This window comes from Melanostigma gelatinosum, assembly GCF_949748355.1.
Source record: "Melanostigma gelatinosum genome assembly, chromosome: 24".
Taxonomy (NCBI): Eukaryota; Metazoa; Chordata; class Actinopteri; order Perciformes; family Zoarcidae; genus Melanostigma; species Melanostigma gelatinosum.
In genome coordinates this window covers 9,956,470-9,974,988 of record NC_136657.1, presented here as the reverse complement: position 1 = coordinate 9,974,988, position 18,519 = coordinate 9,956,470, and the positions used below count along the sequence as shown (strand labels likewise).

General features: G+C 48.9%; 2 protein-coding genes across 14 annotated transcripts in view; one reads left to right on the top strand and one right to left on the bottom strand.

The window, feature by feature from the left end:
* The window catches only part of LOC306797239 (uncharacterized protein), a 252,033-nt gene that overhangs the window by 121,909 nt on the left and 111,605 nt on the right, over positions 1 to 18,519 (top strand). The gene's annotated exons all lie outside the window — the stretch shown is intronic.
* On the bottom strand, positions 188 to 16,986 carry LOC306797301 (uncharacterized protein). Its single transcript, XM_079296587.1, has 28 exons — positions 16,812 to 16,986; positions 13,958 to 14,142; positions 13,552 to 13,780; positions 13,290 to 13,355; positions 12,712 to 12,944; positions 11,873 to 11,962; positions 11,626 to 11,767; positions 11,110 to 11,327; positions 10,400 to 10,473; positions 10,034 to 10,310; positions 9,631 to 9,824; positions 9,420 to 9,511; positions 8,694 to 8,956; positions 8,278 to 8,497; positions 8,066 to 8,203; positions 6,314 to 6,745; positions 5,987 to 6,157; positions 5,187 to 5,557; positions 4,632 to 5,115; positions 4,455 to 4,550; positions 4,276 to 4,371; positions 3,908 to 4,003; positions 3,721 to 3,816; positions 3,535 to 3,630; positions 3,328 to 3,423; positions 3,021 to 3,116; positions 2,202 to 2,297; positions 188 to 2,087 (listed from the first exon to the last, which is right to left on the bottom strand). The coding sequence occupies exons 1-28, from the start codon at positions 16,909 to 16,911 to the stop codon at positions 1,969 to 1,971; spliced, it is 4,866 nt and encodes a 1,621-aa protein (XP_079152713.1). The 5' UTR covers positions 16,912 to 16,986; the 3' UTR covers positions 188 to 1,968.

Here is an 18,519-nt window from a genome sequence, read left to right as displayed (position 1 = left end):
CAACACATTTTTGATTGAATATCTTGTATGATTGCTTCTTTATATTCAAATATCAAGACCTTTGGTTCCCGTTATAGTTTTGCTTAAACTTTTTCCAGAGATGAATTGAGGACATCGTGGATATGGTGAGTGCTGATTATTTTACACTCCTGAAATAAAAAAGATGACAAAAAACTGTTTTGGCAGCAATTCAGGGATTATATTTAAAAAACAAAAAGTCATGTGTAACCTGGCCATCTGAAAAACAAGTCCAGTCCAGTTGTTTTACCAAGAAACTGACTCCACTCTACAGATTGCATCTGTTCTGGTTTTGTAAACGTTTTCTCGCCACTGCAAAGTCAAAATAACAGCTCCCACAATCCCTTGCCCCTGTGACCCTCCTCTCCAGCCGAGTGTTTAGGCGCGACACCCACAGAGTTCTCAGCATGGGGTTTGAAAATGACACGATTTTGGGGGAGAAAAATGTGATGAGACCCCCTTTTCCTCCCTCCTCACCCGGCTGTACACACACGAGTGAGCCGACAGTCCAATTAACACCTACTTTATTATAACGTTGACTTCTCCCGAATGTTCTTGCATGTGTTTATGCACTATTACCTTGACGGATGCCGATTCCACGATTAGACATAATTGGCATATCAATATGCAAAACCTAAATGGATTAACCTTCTTTAAAACTAATGAGCACTTGCATGCCCAGCTGGGGGAATGGACCAGAATTATCATTTGTCATCTTTTAGGAGTGATGTGGGAATAAATAATTGAAAAGAGGCTGGATATTGTCTTTCCTTGGGCTACTTGTGCGTAAAGTGACTGTACTGTTGAAAAAGAGGGAAATATGCAGATTTACTGTCTTAACGACGGCTGTAGGCTCGCTGGTTTGTCTGAGCAAAAAATACTAAGAAGCTGTGTCTCAGAGGAACATTTTTAATCAAAGGGGAGCGAGAAAAAAAAAAGGTAAATCCTCATGAGTTTGATTGGAAAAGATATTTAGATCAGAAGTGACAAAGGAACTGAAAAATCCAACTTTAAAATGTTCAAGCCTATAGTTGATGGACGTGGTCTCTGCCACAACAATGAGCCAAAAAGCAGCTGCAGGTAAAATAACTTACAGTGGATTCAATGGTCCATGTGGAGGATCAGAAGGTCAAAGAAAATATCATGAAGATGACAGAGCTCAGAGTGATAAACAACTGGACAGAGTACCTGAGGTTGTGTGGTCAATCCTTGTGAGGTGCAGTGACTTTTGAAGTTCAGCGCCCAAAGAGGAGTAAAAAGCTCTGAAACGATGGAAATGCGTTGAAGGTGAGATAGCTCAAAGTGTTATAAAACGGGTTCTAAAGCCTGAGGTTGTGTGTTCAAACCCGATGTGGTTCAGTTATTTTTAGGGCTAAATCTCAAAATGAAAAGGTCAAATATGCAAAGAGAAGCTTGATGTGTGTACTTGCGTTGGTGGCGCAGGAGGATTGTTCACGACACGAAAGGCGCCCGTGTCGGGTTCAAGTCCTCCTCGGGACCAGCGGATGTGCGACCATAAATAAAATAGGAATAGATGCTAAAATAGCTGCGTGAACACAATAAATAGCTGCGTTAATAGTTGCGTGAATAAAGTAAAGGGAAACAAAGTCGACAATCGAACACAGAACGTATGCAAGAGTTTAAGTATTTGAGGCCGACATTAATTGTCTTTGCTTCCTGTTTGTGTGTCCAAATCGTTTCCTGTTCAAAGATGTGTGTAATGACTCGTATAGCTCAGTCTGTTGAACGTGTCAACGTCTTAACTCGACCTGGTCGGGGTTGAAGGTCGTGCGTGTGACTTGGGATTGAAGACGTCTGCTGTGGATGCTGCTGCTGCTGCTGGTCGAGGTGGATTCGCGTGTTTCCTGGTGCTGTTCTACCCTCTGCTGGCTGCTGGGAGGAAGCTACTGCACTAAATAATGCTACTAAATTGGAAGTCATTGAAAAGTCCTAAATACTAAAATAACCCGTCCTTCTTACCCTTCTGGAGCAAAGAGATCCGCTCCGACAAGCGCAGACGTTTGGCCGGACACATCGGCTGCCGTACAGACACTTGTGTTCACAGTGAGCTGAGGAGTGACACAACGACAGACACGGACAAGAGACAAACGTCTCCGTTCAGTTTGGAAAACGGCGGGATATTCGTGAAGCGCGTCATTTCCTCGTTTCGCCGGGACACTCACGGATCTGACACAGCGTGCCGAGCCAGCCCGGCGTGCAGTGGCAGGTGTTGGCTCCCACACACTCCCCTCCGTTCAGACACTGCTGCAGGCAGCTGGCTGCGAGGCGACACACGGATCAACGCGTTAGAGACTTGGACATGACTGCTGAGAGCAAAAGCATGACCTGGAAAACAGGAAGTGACAACAGCAAAAGAGGTAGAAAGGAAACCAAATGCCGTGTAACACCGTGGAGATGTGCAGTTGCCTCCTGATGGAGGACAGCCCCTCTATGAGCCACAGGTGTGGAGCTGTCGCCTGACGAAGAGGAGGAGGCTGAGGACACACAGCTTCAACAGATAACTCTGAATCCGTCTCCTCTGATGTCTGAAACTGTTTCCACGGTTTCCACACGAGAGGTGTCTTTGAGGGAAGCTTCTGTCAGCAGAAACTTTGTGTCGCAGACTGTTCCTGCTTCAGTGTGGTGAGTTTTACAGTAAAGGGACGTAGTTATCAAGCAAATATTCTCTAATTACAGCTGCTCACGTGAGAGGCTTTGCTGTTTTTCTCCGTTTTATTTAACTATGTTTTCATTATTAGTTTCACTGTTTGGTGATCTCATGATGAATCTTTCTAGTTTTCTTTTTGCCTCAACTTATGAGTTTGAGTGTTTGTTGGCTGGATAGTTTCTGGACAACGTTGTGCTAAAACAAGTTTTGATGTGGATGACACTGCGGGAAAGGCTGTCAGACATTTGCACTGATGCATCATGGGAGCTAACAGGTCCAGTTGTAAATGTAAAAACATCTGTACGGGACGTGATTCCCGCGTCACGGCCCTTACGTCTATCGCATCTGTTTCCTCGCCAACCCGACGGACAATCGCACACATCTGGGCTGACACACCTGCCGCCGTTCATACACATGCGCTCACACACACCTGCAGAGAGAGAGAGAGAACAACATATTCAGCTTATTGATGAAAGAAAGATAAAGAGACGGAAGGTTAAAGGACATCATGATGGCAAAGTAAGAAAAGGATGAAGAGGATAAGATGTGAGGAAGGATGGAGAAATATGAGGATGCACCGGTGGTGAGAGAAGTAAATAAATGCGTCAAACAAGTGACGATGAGGAGGAAGAAGGACTGACTTTTCTCGCATCTCCTCCCGGTGTGTCCCTGCAGACAGGAGCAGACGTTGTTCCTTACGCACAGACCGCCGTTCTTACAGGGAGGACTGCAGACGGCTGGAGGGAAAAGAACAAAGAAAATACTAAAAGCAACCACGAGACAACCTCTCAAATGAACTCCATGAACGCTTGAGCTGCTTGTTGACTCGTTGACGGCTGACGTCGTACCATTCTGACACTGTGCGCCGTAGAAACCGCGAGGACACTCGCAGATGTTCGGCCGAGTGCACGAACCTCCGTTGAGGCAGACGGGAGAGCAGAGAGCTGCAGGGGGGAGACGACGACGTCAGCGTTACAGAGGTGAGGACACACACACACACACACACACACACACACACACACACACACACACACCTGTCTCACAGGACGGTCCGCTCCAGCCTGTAAGACACATGCACTCGTCTGGAGACGCACACTGGCCTCCGTTGTGACAGTGACGGCTGCACACCACTACGAGGAAAACAACATCCATCACGGGCTGGTAACAGAAATCACCTTTTTGTTTTTTAAAGCAAAGAAACTGAAGTCACTGCGAACTCACTGGTCTCACATCGAGGTCCGACAAACCCATAAGGACACGAACAAGTCTGCAGTCCCACACAGCGGCCTCCGTTCTCACATGGGGACCGGCACAGAGCTGCAGAGAGGCATTTCATTTGTTATAGTTCATTCATAATGTCAATGAACAAATTGAAGAAAATCAAGACGATTCATCTGTGATATTATTGGAAGATGCATCGCTGTTAATACACGTTTTTACTGATGATGTGGAACTTTAACTGGTGATGGAACGGCTTAAAACTGATTCCTCTTTTTGACCTCCATACGTCCACGAGCAGGGCAGACTGTCGGACCCTGCTGAGGTGTTTTCTGAAGGGACTCTGGTGCTCGGAGACACGACTGCTTTACCTTCCTGACAGCTTTCTCCATGAAACCCTCGGAGACAGTGACACACACCCGGAGCAACGCAGACGCCCCCGTTCACACAGTCCGGCTCACAGATTGCTGAGAAAATGTGGGTCACAAACAAACGATATAAGAACACATAAACGGCTATAATAATCTATGTCAGCCACTTATTTGTTTACCTGTCTGACAGTCGAATCCGGTGTAGCCGGGTTTGCAGCGGCACGTGTTGGGCGCAGCACACTCCATGTTCCTTCCACACATATGCCTGCAAACAGCTGGATAAACAGACAGATGTTTACCTTAAAGTGAATGTTTTCTTATCATCAGACGAGGGATGAAGGCACACGGAGCCGTACCTCTGCATGCTCGTCCGTCTCCAGTGTATCCTCCGGGACACCGCCCACAGTGGAAACCCTCGTCCGTGGTTGGTTCACAGGGGACACCGGGAAAACACGGGCGGTCGGCGCAGGTCGGCGCGTGTTTGTCCGCCGTCGTGCCGCTCCTCACCGCTGCCTGGATGGAGGTAGCTCTTCGTAGCGGGGAGCTGTACGCCGTCTTGCTCGGCGTTGTGAAGGTCAATGCAGGGACCGTCTCCGGTTCTTCAGATCCAGGCTCGGCCTCATCTCCATCAGCGGAGGACTCTGACTCAGGGAGCGAGTACGACAGAGCGGTGAGGGCCGCTGTCTGAGGGAAGGCAGGTCTCGGAGGGGTCCGGGGTTTGGCGTGGGTGGACAGCTTGGGCTGGGGGGTCTGCGTCCCTTTGCCAGACTGAGTGGATAGGTGAGGAGCAGGCGGCGTTACCTTCGCAGGTGTGGCACCAGTGAATGCTGCTTCGGACTGCTGGGAGATGATCACAGAATGAAGGACATTCATGTCTACAGATCAAGACGACGCACGGCACCAAAACTCACCTTGGAGGACGGCGCGTGAGGAACAAAGGCCCTGGAGATGGCCGTGCTAGATCTGCCGTCCGTCCTGAGGTTGGTACTGTGGCGGGGGTTGTGGGTGTTTGCAGTGACGTGGAGGGCACCGATCGACGTTCTAGGGACATCTCTGGAGACGGCGACCGCCTCTCTCCTCCCGGTCCCGCCGCCCCTCCCTGAGGTGGGAACCTGGCGTGGCGCGTTGTCTCGGTTCTCTCTGGTGACAGCCCAGGACAGGTGTTTGATGCCGTGCCTGCTGGGCAGGTTGGGCAAGTGGAGCTGAGAGACTTTGCTGCTGCTTCCCTGCGGGGATCGGATGGTCTTGCCGAGCGTCTGCTGCCGAGGAAGGTGATTGGATGCTGAGGAAAGACAGCAGGGTTCAGGACCACAGTAAAGGAGTATCAGTATCAGGACCCCCCCCCCCCCCCCCCTGCTCCCCTTGTTGGAAAATAACTTCTCCTGTTCAAACTTTGCGGCCGGGAGCTGATCCAAGAATCAAAGCACCAAAATGTGGTTTCCAACCAGTTAAAGTGATTCATCTGCTGCAATAAATGACATTCATTCCAACCAAAAAACCACATGAAACATCAGGGGACCAGAACTAAATAAAAGTAGCCCACAATGTTTGGAGGGATTTCCCATTACTGACAGATGTTTTCATCTGGATCCTTTGTATTTAATCCTGCATGTTGATATCCATGCTTGCATTCTGTTATTATGCCAACAGAGAAGTCACAAGGCAGAGCTGCAGGTCTATTTGCTAAATGAAATGTTCAGACGGACGTTACCTTCCTTGGCGTTCTTCATGCAGACGCGTCCGTTGCCGTAAAGGCCGGGCGGGCAACGGGCGCAGACGTATCCGACATGTGGCGGCCTGCGGTTGATGCATTGAACGCCGGGGAAGCAGGGCCTGCTGGCACACGTAGCCGACACATTCACAGCCGGAGACGGACCAGATCCTGAGAGACACAAACTGTGGTCAGTGCTCTCTATGAGCTGGATCAACGGCCCTAATGGGTCCTCCTAAGCATCCTTTAGCAAGTTTTTGAATGCTCAGTAGAGTCCACTACAAACCATGAACTTTTTAAATTGGCAGACATTGTTGGAAGCCGTACCTGAAGCTGCTCTGCCACTTCCTGGCGGCTGGGCGGGAGTGGACGTCTTTGCAATAGTGTTGCCAACTCCTGAGATGTTCTTGAAAGTGTCTGTGTCGGTGGTGGATGGGTTGAGTTTAATTCCTTGGCTTTCTCTCAAAGCATCATTCTTTATTTGGGAAACGATTGGTGCACCTGCCGTGATGCTTTTGTCACTTTCCGCCTCTGGGTTCAGGCTCATCCCTGGAATGCGTCTCAGAGCGGTGGTCTTACTTCGGGACCGGTTAGGGTCAGTCCTTGGAATGGTCTCCTTCGCCTCAGCCCTCGTCTGCGGTGAGCCACTTGCGGTCTTCTGGAAAGTGTCTGTCTTCATTTCGGGTGGTTGCAGCAGAACATGTGGTGTCTTGTAGACCGTGGTACGAGGAGCAGATGTGGTGGAGACGGGGGCGACTGCTGTATGAAGAAGAACAGATTATATTTTGTTCTGCCAAATAAAGACTTTATCTGATGCTCTGGAACTACTTCCCCCGTCCACATTGCAATGAACCAACAGCAAAGGATTGAAGAATATACTGTAGCCTGGAAGGGTCAAAAGGTTGTTGTCCTAGAAAGACAGACGCTCAGCAAGAGACCAGACTTTGGAACGAGTTTGTGTCAAGATCTCAACGAGGCATGAGCACCAGTCACAGCCTATTAACACATTTACAAGCCACGAGCGGAGCAGGAAACACTCAGTGATTGGCAGCAAGTCAAGCAAACCTGATGAGTAAGCAGTAAACAAAAGGGGATGAGGACATCCAAGGATCTGTCCTCATGAGTCTACTAATAAAAGACAAACAATACATCACTGACTGTAATTTATGCCGAATGGTATGTCTTGCAACATACACCTCTTATTTCCTCAAAGGACAACAACTTGACATCTCTACAGATTCTTAGCTGCTGGGAGGTGTTCAGCTTTATAAACACATTACAACTATTAGTGATGAGTTAACGGTCATCCGTACACGTGCATGTACACAAACATGAGCTGCAAGCAGCGTTTCTCCCACAGCGGCAGTGTTTTCAAAGCATTAACTCAACTCAAAGCGTATCAGCTGCCATCTGGTTTCCATTCAACACAAGTACTTTAACCCCGCGGTGAACAAATGCACCGTCACCTTCTGGACAGTTAGCAGATGCTCTTATCCAAAGTCACTGTACAACCGCTTGAAATATTTGCATGCAAATTGTCCCGTGGAGAAAGATTTCACTTTTTAAATTTTGCAAGACCTTAGAAGGACTTCAGAATGGCTGCAACATTCCAAAGAACAGCAGCATCTGATGAAGTCATGTTACGCCGGCTGATGAGATCCAGGTGTGAGGGCCTGAGCTCTGTCATCATGTATAACGGGTCTCGTCTGTGCGCACTTTAAAATCGTATGTAAAAATCATAATCAGCAGTTTAAAATAATGTTTTTTGCAATTTATCAAGAAAAATGTTCATTAAAACTGAGTGAAATATCTCTCGTATTTTAAAATGCATCTGTTCAGTTCTCATTTTACTCACGTCTAACGATCAGACCAGATCTTTGGCCAACAGATGATTTTGCAAACCTGAAACTGAATATCTTTTAAAACATGGAATGATTCAGTACCTTGCTCAAGGCTACTTTGACAGGATGCAGTATATTGTTTTTTATGCCCACAACTGCTGCTGTTTAACGGAGAATATTGTCTGAGCTGCTGTCCTTTTAAACACCTGAAACGTGTTCTCTGTATTCTCATTCTTACCTGTGCATATTGTCCCATTTCCCAGCATGCCTTTGGGGCACGAGCCGCAGCTATAGGAGCCAAAGCTGTTGAAGCACGGGACTCCTTGGAAACACGGCTTCCTCTCACACTCGTTGACATCGTCCAGGCATGCGACACCTGCCGAACACACGGTGAGATGTTTCCACGATCATAAACTGATCCTCTTCAAACAGGATTTACCAACATCTCACCTTTCAACCCCGCAGGACACTCGCATCTGTACCCGCCGGCGGTGCTGATGCAGTTGCCGGCTGCGCACGGAGCCGACCGGCATTCGTCCACATCCTGGTCGCAGAGGTCGCCCTGCTTCCCCTTGGGACATACGCACAGGTGCTTCCCGCTTCCAGCAGGGAAATGAACGTCCGTCACACACGTCCCGCCGTTCTGACACCCACACGGCACCACGGCCATCTGTATTACAGGTGGAACAGAGAGGCGGCTCAGGTGGGTCCTGTTTTTATTGAAATAATCTCTAACAAGCAGCATTGGACTCTTCTAGAGAGTTACTAAGCACCTAGACAGTCGTTAGACACTTAAAAGTACTCCAGAGGGGACCATCCTGGCTAAATAAAGGTTCAATAAATAAGTTATGGCTCTCCAACTCTACCTCCACAGTGAAGGAGCTCTGGGCGTTGCACTCGTCTGACAGCGTGAAGCGAAAGGTCTGACGTCCCTCCTCCTCAGGAAGCGACGGGACCCTCCAGATAAGGAGGCCGGCAGGGGAGAGGAGGGCCCCCCTCGGCCCCTCCTCCAGCTGGAAGAGGAGGGCCGAGCCCTCGGGGTCCGAGGCCGCAAACTGGAAGACAAAGTTCTCCCCGCCGAATGTCCGCAGGTCGCTTTGAGGCTGGTGGAAGGCCGGCGGCTCGTTGACTGAAGACAGAGGAGGAAACTCTTGAGAAACTTAAGTGAGTGTTCGCAACTCACCAACAACGCAACTCGCTCTTTGTCAGTTATTCTTATTAACGTTACGTCTACAAGTCTTCGTGTTTTGGTTCCCGTCCTCAAATGAACTCTTACAAGAGAGCTCGGTTTGGCCAAAAACATTCCCCCAGCCGTGTCCTGGAAGGATCACTGGAAACACGCGTGTTTACAGTGATCCTTCCAGGCCGTGTCCTGGAAGGATCACTGTAAACACGCGTGTTTCCAGCTTTCTCTTCTCATTGAGATCATGTATCATCCGCCTGCTGAGATCACTCCCTCCAAACAGATGTTTAAAAGAATGCAATAATCCCAGGAAACACCTGCTCAGCATGACTGATAAGAAATCCTAACCGGCCAGAAACATGTCTGCCGTTCATAATAATGTTTCAATCAAAGACGTGATGAGAAGCGCTGTATCCTTTCTGGCACTGACAGAAAGGCCTCCTGACCTCTTCCATCGTCCCGGGAGGTGTCCTGTCAAACAAACTCTCGCCGGGAGCAATCCTAGCCCACACGCAGAGAAAGAAAGAAACGGCTCTGTGTAGAATCTCCCATTTCAGCCAAATCAGGTCCTAACAAAGCTAAAGTTGAATCACAATCATTTGTATTTGTCCCAGACTGACCTCCAGTCCTCTATGAAGCGATGCAGGTCATCGGGGCTCCCGTCCGAGCCGTGGAAGTCGTTGTTGCCGTTGTGGTCGAAGGTGCCGCAGAGACCTTGCGTGTTGCTGTAGTCGACGCTGGGCACGCGCACGGACAGGCTCATCCCCCAATCGCCAACATCGGCCCTAACAAAGGCCCCGGAGGGAAAGATCAACTACGAGAGGAGAGTCACATCCAACAGCGTCATTAACAATAATCTCCTCATGCAAGAAAAAGCAAACATTTAAACTGGAATAGCTGCGCATTCTTGATTCAATGATTGACGGTTCAAGCGTGAACGCAGCCGATGATGTTTCCCGGGAAGCAAAATAGCGTGTGAAGATTTTCCAAACTGCACCAGTGTCAAAATGTTGGGATACCTACGGTGACCTTCTTCCCCTGGTGGGACTCCAGCACCCTGACCCGACTGCCCTCCCTGTCGCCGAGGGTCCTGAGGGTGAGCTGCGGCCTGGTCTCCTGCGGCTGGCCGTTGCACATGTCAAAGACGGCGAGATCGTTCCCCTCTCGCGCCGCAACGCCGCAGTTGCAGGCGACGGCGTAGTGACGGCTGCCGCAGTCCCACTGGCGAGAGTGGACCTCGAACTCCCTGACCAGGCTCCGGCAGAGGACAAAGGTGCCAGTCTGGTGGTTTTCATAACGCCTGCACAGAAGGACATACAGATGTTTTACCGGGACAAACTTCAACTTCTCTTGAACGCCTGCGAATAACCAATTCAAGGGGTCAATTACCTGCCGTCCAGAGTAATGACATGTGGGTCAGTCAGAGAGTAGCAGATGGAAGTAGGAACGTCCTGGACCGTGACCTGGGGGGAGGTTAGGAGAGCAAAGATGTGTGGGGGGGGCTCCACCCTCTGACCCTGGGCTTTGATGTTTTCACCAAACACAGATGGGAAACTCCCTTCAGAGACGCACTGTCTGGAGGGCTGACATCATGTCTTGCGTAACGCTGCAGCTTGTGCTCTTTAAACATGTCAACCCATTAAACGGGCACACAACCCCCCCATCTTCATAAAGCACTGTACAACTGTGTGTATACATAAACAGTTTCACAGAGACACCTGTAATTACAGCCGTCTTTCTCATTAAAGTCGTACTTGGATAATTATATGACTCTGCTGTTTCCTTCATTCAGTTTTGGTGCCCTCTTAAGAAATTCCCTCTAGGATTCCTGGAATACCCAAGGGCCCACTGGAACCTCCTCAAAGACCCCTTGGGCATCCTCAAGGAGTCCAGGAACCCCCGTAAGGACCAAGTAATATGCAGTTTGCATACCACAGGACCATAAGGGCCACTGAATCCCTGGAACGTCTGCATTGTGGTTTGATATAAAAAATACTTTGAATCACCATAAATTCGATCGAGATGATCATTACGTGTCTCACTGCACGGAGAATCTTTGAATCGTCTTTCAACGTGGAAGGAAATTCCTGCTAACTCACTTTCAGAGACGTCGGGACGTAGCTTCTCCAGAGTCGCGGTGCGCCGGGTCCGGGCAAAACGCCGATCAGACTCGGGCGATTCCCGTCCGGCGTAAAGTCTGTGACGGCGCTGACGAAAACCGCTGCCCGGCCGCAGCTGCCTTCTCTGCAGGCGTTGGGCTGGAGCTCCACCTGGCAGGCGGACAGCGCCACATTTGGGGCCTCGTGTTCAAGACCGTCTGTGGATGTCAACACAGCAGTGAGTTAGTGTTGACGGACGGCACACAGCTGCCTGCAGAACCGTTATGTCTCCCTGAGCTGGCTTTCATGTGATGATGTACGGGGCAAGTCGGAGCACAACAGATGAGGAACCCCAAGACAAGCGTGCAGAGGTTTCTGCACAAATTTACAAATAATTACACGAATAAAGGGATTTTAAGGCGAACAGAATGGTATGTTTGGTCAGCTGTGGTGGTTGCTGCAGGCTCATCCTGTTGCCAACATTTCGATTTTGTCTCCTAACCCTGCAGGTCTGACCTGGCTCGTGGACACTCAGAGCCAGAGGGAGTCCACACTGGCGACCGCGGTCGGCGCCGTAGCAGGGGATGGGCACTGTGCTGTGCACGGTCACCTCGTGCTCTTTGCTGTTCTCCGCTATGCGGAGCGAGTCTGGAGAAAACTGAAGACGAAGAGGGAACAAAGAGGCTTTGGTGAGTTTGACTTGGCTTTTTCTACAAATGCGTTGGATTGGATCGGAGTAGAAGCATAACACAGAGATGTTTACCTTCAGTCCAGCGTAGAAACCCTCGCTTTCTTTTGGAGGAGACCTGCTGTGGCTGGAGTCGGCTCTAAAAGTCGACACGCTGCAGGAGAACTGCAAGAGAGACGTCAGCGTTAATCCATGAAATAACACGAAAGAGAAGTTAAAGATAAAAGTTATCGTAGAAAGGCTCCGTGAGCGAGCACGGCCCGACTAACGACTAACACAACCCAAACATGGACGAGGAGCGCAATGGTCCACAGCTGTACCGAGGGGCATCGCCTCACTTTCACACAGCATCACTCTGGCGAATAATTCCTCCAGGAAACGAGAGCCGTCGGCAGCCTCTGGCCTCTGAGGCTGTATTCAAACGCCACCATGAATCTGCTTTGCCTTTTCTGCGCTTTGTCTGCTTGCAGAAGAGCCGACGCTCCAACCGCCCACATCTTCCAGCTTCCCGTCTGAAGGCAGGGAACTGGAACTGAACGTGTCAGCATTAAATCTGTGTAAGTTCCAAAGAAAATGGCAACTCTGTTGTGCAAGTTGTCGAAGAAAACGGTGTAAAGAAGCAGCTTTATTGTACATGTGTGCATTTGTCCGTGTTCACGTAACTGAACTCAGAGATTAAATGTGAAGCATGTGGAGCGAGGCTTTCACAACCTGCAACTGATTTAACTTCCCCACCCTCCTCTTTCCTTCCAACTGGATATGACACACGCCTCTCTGCCGTTGCCTTTAAGGATGAACCCAGGCAGAAAGAGGTCAGCATGATCCGCAGCTTACGTTCCCCACTTTCAGGGGTCACACACACACACACACACACACACACACACACTCTCAGAAAACTCTCTGGCAGGAATTACCGTTTCTCCGAGCCTGAAGTGGACGCCATCCATCTCCACCACAGAGAAGGGCTTCAGTGTGGATTCCTGCCTGATCTCAGCCTTCATGCTGTGGCCGATGTGTCTGGCCCAGACCACCTGGAAGCCCAGTGGCTGGTTCCACGGCGGCGGGATGAAAGAGCACCTCAGGTGGACGCTGTGGCCGATGAGCTCCGGGGTGATGACGGGCCGGGACGGCAAGGACGGGACGGCAGCTGAAAACCCGGACAGCAGTTACCCGAAACAACCCTGGTGAGGATTTGACTCAATACATTTTATTTTATTTGTGTCGCACTTTAAAATAAGGTCAAAAATTCGAAATGTTATTCTCATCTATCTAAGTTATTTGCAAAAAAAACGCATCATTTTGAATAAATAATTGCATTTCTATTGAAAAATTTGGCTTTGATTTAAAATATTATGTATTATAATCTGCTTAGAGCTGGAAGCTAACTTAACGGTACAACTCTCCAGTAAATGAAATATAAATTCTTCATACTACAGTAAGATCAAAAGAGAATCTGTGGTTTAAGCAGAAGCCAACATTCTCAGACTCTCACCTTTGCATCGGCCGTTGACTTCTACCTCACCTGGCGGGCAGAGTCTGGGTCCCACATCTGGAGTAACTGAAACATCAGATGTTTTTCTCATTATTAAGGTGCACGAACATTGGCCGGTACATCTTAATTATAAATGTAGTTATCGGCCTCAAAACTAAAACGTCAGGAAGTGGTTCCTAATGGCACAGAGCACTTTGAGAAGACGTTACGGCCAGCTCAGACGCTCCTGGAGTGGACTCGTGGACCCTCCCAGCATGTTCACCTGTAGCGCAGTATCCCATGCACCCCTGTGTGGGCTGCAGCCGGTAGACCAGGAACTCGCCGCAGTTCCGCACCGTGATGGGGATGCGGAAGAGGCAGCAGTCCTTGGTGCTGCCGTGGAAGAACTGCCAGGTGGCGCAGGCAGAGAGCTGGCGGACCTCGCCGGGCCGCGGCAGGGGGGAGTCCTTCAGAGAGAGCCACACCGGAGCTTGTGTACCACAGCGGTTCATCTGCAGGGGGGGGCGTCAACAGAAACAGTCATTACCTGCAGCGAGGGGGTCATTAAACTCTCCACCTGAGCTGAAGGTGCTTATCAACCCGACCTGCTGGGTGATGTTTGTGCAGGCAGGCGGTTTTATGGGAACGACTTCTTTGGCAGAGCTCACCTGCCATGTTTGGCCTCTTACCTCAACGCAGGTGGTCGGCATCTCCGCCGGCTTGTTGTTGATCCTGAATCTGTACCAGCCCGGAGACAGCGAGTGGTCACAGATCAGGTCCTGGATGGCCGTGTCCTGGATCTCCGTGGAGTCGAAGTCGACGCTGCGATGGGGATTACGCAAAGTCCGATGACCTCCCGGGTAACACTCCGGAGCTGAGAGCAAGGGTGGTGGGAATTACACACTGATTTAGCAGATATGTGTTTAAGTTGGTTAAAAAACATCTTTCTGGATGCAGTTTAACGAAGAGGAAATGAAAACGAGAACCTCGGCAGGTTGACCCTGGAGTCATGTCTTATCTGAGACTTTAGTTCCCCACGACGCTTCATCGATCTTTATCACAAACTGCAGGACTGAGTCAGACTGTCCTCGGCTTCACTGAGTTTTCTCTCTCAGTGCACTGGAGGCAAAAGGCTTGAAGGGTGTGGACCTTTATTCTTGGCCTTGGGATTCGTAATTTGACAAAACAATCTTTATGGTCAACTCTCCTGCACTCTTGGAAAGCAAAACCACGCAGCTGCTCAATCCTGCTGTTGGAAAATCACAAATTGATGAAAATACCAAAAAAGAGAGACACAGAACTACCACTGAGACATGAAATGACCAAAATAATCCAGAAGGACAACAAAGGGACGCAGAATACGACCAAGAAGAGACACAAAACATCTACAAAGAGACGTAAAACTACCTAAAAGAGAGAATACAACCACGCAGAGACGCCACAGGTCTACAAAGAGACAGAATACGACCTCTAAGAGACGCAAAACTTCTACAAAGAGACGGATTACCACCACAAAGGGACGCAACACTACCAACAGATCGTCCTAAACCTTCGACATAAGGTCCAGCACAGCTGTGCTCTTGAGTGCCCGGATAAAGGTTGTAACTGAGTCTATTTTAACAAGCTACATTTTGAGTTTCTATACACCTGTAACTGTCATACATTGGTGATTTGTTCCCGAGGAACTCTATTATCAGAGGAGTGCTGGCACGTTTGCTCCTTAATGCTCAGTGGGCATTGAGGAGATGAGCAGGAAGGATCATTTCACCCCCGGAGGTTATCTAAATTGCTAAGAATAACAGACATTCCTGTGAGCCGCTCTAAACTCGCCCCCCCCCCGGGAAAGGACGATCAAGCCAATGGCACATGACCTCTGCAGCTGCAGGCTGAGTTTATTTGAGCAGAACATGTCGTTTTCCACACCAGCACACTCAAAAGCTCCACATCTGTCAAGTGAAAAGGGTCAAAGTCGTCAACGGAGGCTTTTCTTCACAGGCCCCTTGAAAGCGAAATCTCTTGTTTACGTGGCCTCATGTCTGCGTGTTCACCTCGTCTGGAAGCTCCACCGACGAGACTCCGGGTCACAGGTTGTCCAAACATCCAGGTTTTCCAGGCAGGAGGACAATCGGCGAGGCTTTGGCTGCTGGCTAAACTGGTCCACTTGGCGGCTTAATGAGTTTACAGAGCCGAAGGGGAGGGGGCGGTGAGCTAATGAAGCGGCCCCCAGGAGGGGGGTCCCACTGGGAGGGAGGCCCTCAGCAGCCCAGATGTGCAGGGACTTCTGCAGGTTCTCAGGAAATAAGATTCATTTGAAAGAGCGTGGCGTTAACACAACTGAGGCCACGGGTCTTTTCCCCCCGACGGCCTGTCGCTCACCACGGAAACAAACAGTCAGACCGACTCATTATCAAAGCAGTTCGGAAACACTCGACACGCTCGTACTTCGGAGGGTTTGGAGGGTTTTTAAAGCACGATCACTAAAGATTTTAGGATGGAGCTCCTGACGGCTTCATAACTTTTCTTTGTATTCTTGACGAGGTGGAAAAGCAGTAAAATGTCTCAAACTAAACTCTGCACAAGAGGACAAAAAGAGACAAAACTGTAAGACATTAGAATTTCTGACATGCTCGCGGCTGATTGACCAATACTAAAATATCTCAAAGCATCGGCTGGATTTAAGAAATGCAGTGGACAAAATTGAAATCCCACTCGAGATGATTTGTAATCAGTGTGAGCGTGCTAACGTGCTAAAATAAGATGGTGACCATGGTAACCGTTTCCAACCCTTAGTGCTGTAGACGTTCTGTAAACTCGCGTCAGCCAACCAAAGCAGAGTAACTGCACATCACTCATAAATCGTGTTTGTGCGTAAGAGAAAATTAAAAATACCAGAAAACTGGAGAATGGGGCTGAAGGCATCTTATAAACCAGAGGGAATAAGCACATTTCTTTCAGCAAGTCACACCCAAACAGTTTGAAATGTGTCCCCCGGAGGTACAGGAGTGTCAGTAGACTTTATTTTGGAACACAAATGTCTTTCTTGTAGCAAAGCTGTGCGAGGACCCACGGAGTCTCCTTTTACGACGGCCTGCCTCAAAGCTTACGACCGCAGAGCTTTGATGTGTCGCCGGACGCCCCGGAGACAGAGACATGAGCAAGACGGAAGACAGGGTGGCATGTTTGACTGACCGAGACAGCAGCTTTATGTTCAAGTCAAACAAAGGTTATCAGCCAGAAGGCATGATGGGAGATGAGTTTACTGGATTATGTTCATGTTTCGATGACATGCTGCATGTTTGAGAACTGATGTTGCTTTATTTCATTTTGTTGTTTTTACTGCACTTTTTCTTACTTTTCTTTCAAATAACGATGTGAAGCGGAGACTCTGGGTTGCTTTAGTCATCTCCATCCACTTTATGTCCCTGATCATGAAGATGAAGTCGTTTTGTGTCTTCATGGCAGCTGAACCATTTGGAAATCATAAGGTTTTTTCTTTTGTTTTAAGCCATAACTTGAGCCATAAAAAGTTTGCTTTCCACCTACCATGTTGCGCGAACGCTCCTAATTGCACGAGCCACAGCAACGCGATGCGTAAATATCCAGAGAACAGCATGCGCTCCGAGCCAAATGCGCAACACTCCATGGCTGGTGGCCCGGGGTTCAGAGATGGAGGCTGGCTTCAGTCTTCGGGTTCCATTGAGAGTTTGGAGAAACGGTGCGAAAGTGGCGCAAACTGTAGTTATCGCCCCTTCTCCCTTTGATGATTACAGAAAAAAAAAGCTTTCGATTTGCGCTCCGCTCGCCGGACAACTGCGGCTTTGCTGTGCAGACGGCGCAATATGACCAAAAAAGAGGCGGGAGGAGGCACTAAACCACCGAGGAGTGTGCGCCTGTAGGTGGGTCCTCTGTGATCCCAGTCTCTCCATCCACATCACGTGCAGACATCAGTAAGTGCGCCATGTCTTCCGTGCTAATGAAAGCGGAACTCGTCCCAGCAGCGTCTCCAACACGGTAAATAAACACGTCTGAACTGTCTCGACTCGCTGCTATGGAACCACGAGGCACGGATCCGTGCGTGAAAGTGAACGAAATGTACGTGAAAACGTCAGATGAAGATAATCAGAGACGCATGTGCTGCTGCCACGTGCGTCTCTACAACAACCAGGACTCCTGAAGCCAAATGTCTGACTCATGTTGAAGACTTTCTGCAAATCACTAAAATCACCAAGAGGACAAACATGGATTTAGTGTAAAAAACCCAAAGAAAAACATTCACTTCAGACATCTGCAGTATACATTGTACAGACAGGCAGGACTCTACAGCTGTTAGTACTCAGTGTATTGTACTTGTACACTCACAGCATGTCTGCAGCTGTAGAGGAAGTTCGTGCAGCCTCAGGCTTTAATTTGGAGAAACACGAGGATAAAATAATGCACATGAAATGAATTGTTAACAGTATGGGACTGAAAGGCTTCCTTTAAATACAGAGAAGTGTTTTTTGGGATGGGGGGAGATCTAAAGCAGAGTATAGTGTGTTTATGTTGTATTTTATCATCGTACTTGTGTATCTTATGCTGCTATATAAAGTTATACAGAAGGAATTATTAAACAAACAGAATGACAAAAACCAGATGCATCATGACAAAGTGATGCAAGACAACTACAAAGTGATGCAAGACGACTACAAAGTGATGCAAAGGGACGCAAACTGACGCAAAAAGGTCTGAACGACATGCAAAAGGACCAAAACTAGATGCAAAATGACTACAAAGATGCAAAATGACTAAACAAAGACACAAAACAACTACAAAGAGATGCAAAAGAACATATCTCTTTGCTCCTTCTCGTGGCTCTTGTAGTGAGGTGCATGGGGTCCCTTAACATTTCTGTGCCCAGGGGCCCATTTTCTCATATTCTGTCACTAACTGCAGAGTGCTGTCCTCCTCTCTCTCATCCTAAAGCACCACTGAGTTCATGACCTCGACATGTGCCTGAAAACAGGGGGAGTGTAAAGGAGGATGTGTGACATCAAAACAGCAACTTTGGAGAATTATTGGTTTCTTTGGACGACTTATCTCCTTATGTTGGCCAACCCGACAGGACACGGTGGACATAAACTGAAGCTTTTCTCCTTTTATACACCTCACAGGTCAGGCTCACAGGTCACTCACAGGTCACTCACAGGTCACTCACACAGGTCACTCTCAGGTCACTCTCACAGGTCACTCACAGGTCACTCTCACAGGTCAC

Excerpts from the sequence above, each read along its gene's own strand:
- LOC306797301 (XM_079296587.1), bottom strand. The coding sequence starts at position 16,911 with ATGGAGTGTTGCGCATTTGGCTCGGAGCGCATGCTGTTCTCTGGATAT. Across the intron at positions 4,372-4,454 it reads CGGATTCGACTGTCAGACAG|CAATCTGTGAGCCGGACTGT; the intron begins GTAAACAAATAA and ends ACATTTTCTCAG. Across the intron at positions 3,817-3,907 it reads CGGACCTCGATGTGAGACCA|TGGTGTGCAGCCGTCACTGT; the intron begins GTGAGTTCGCAG and ends TTTTCCTCGTAG.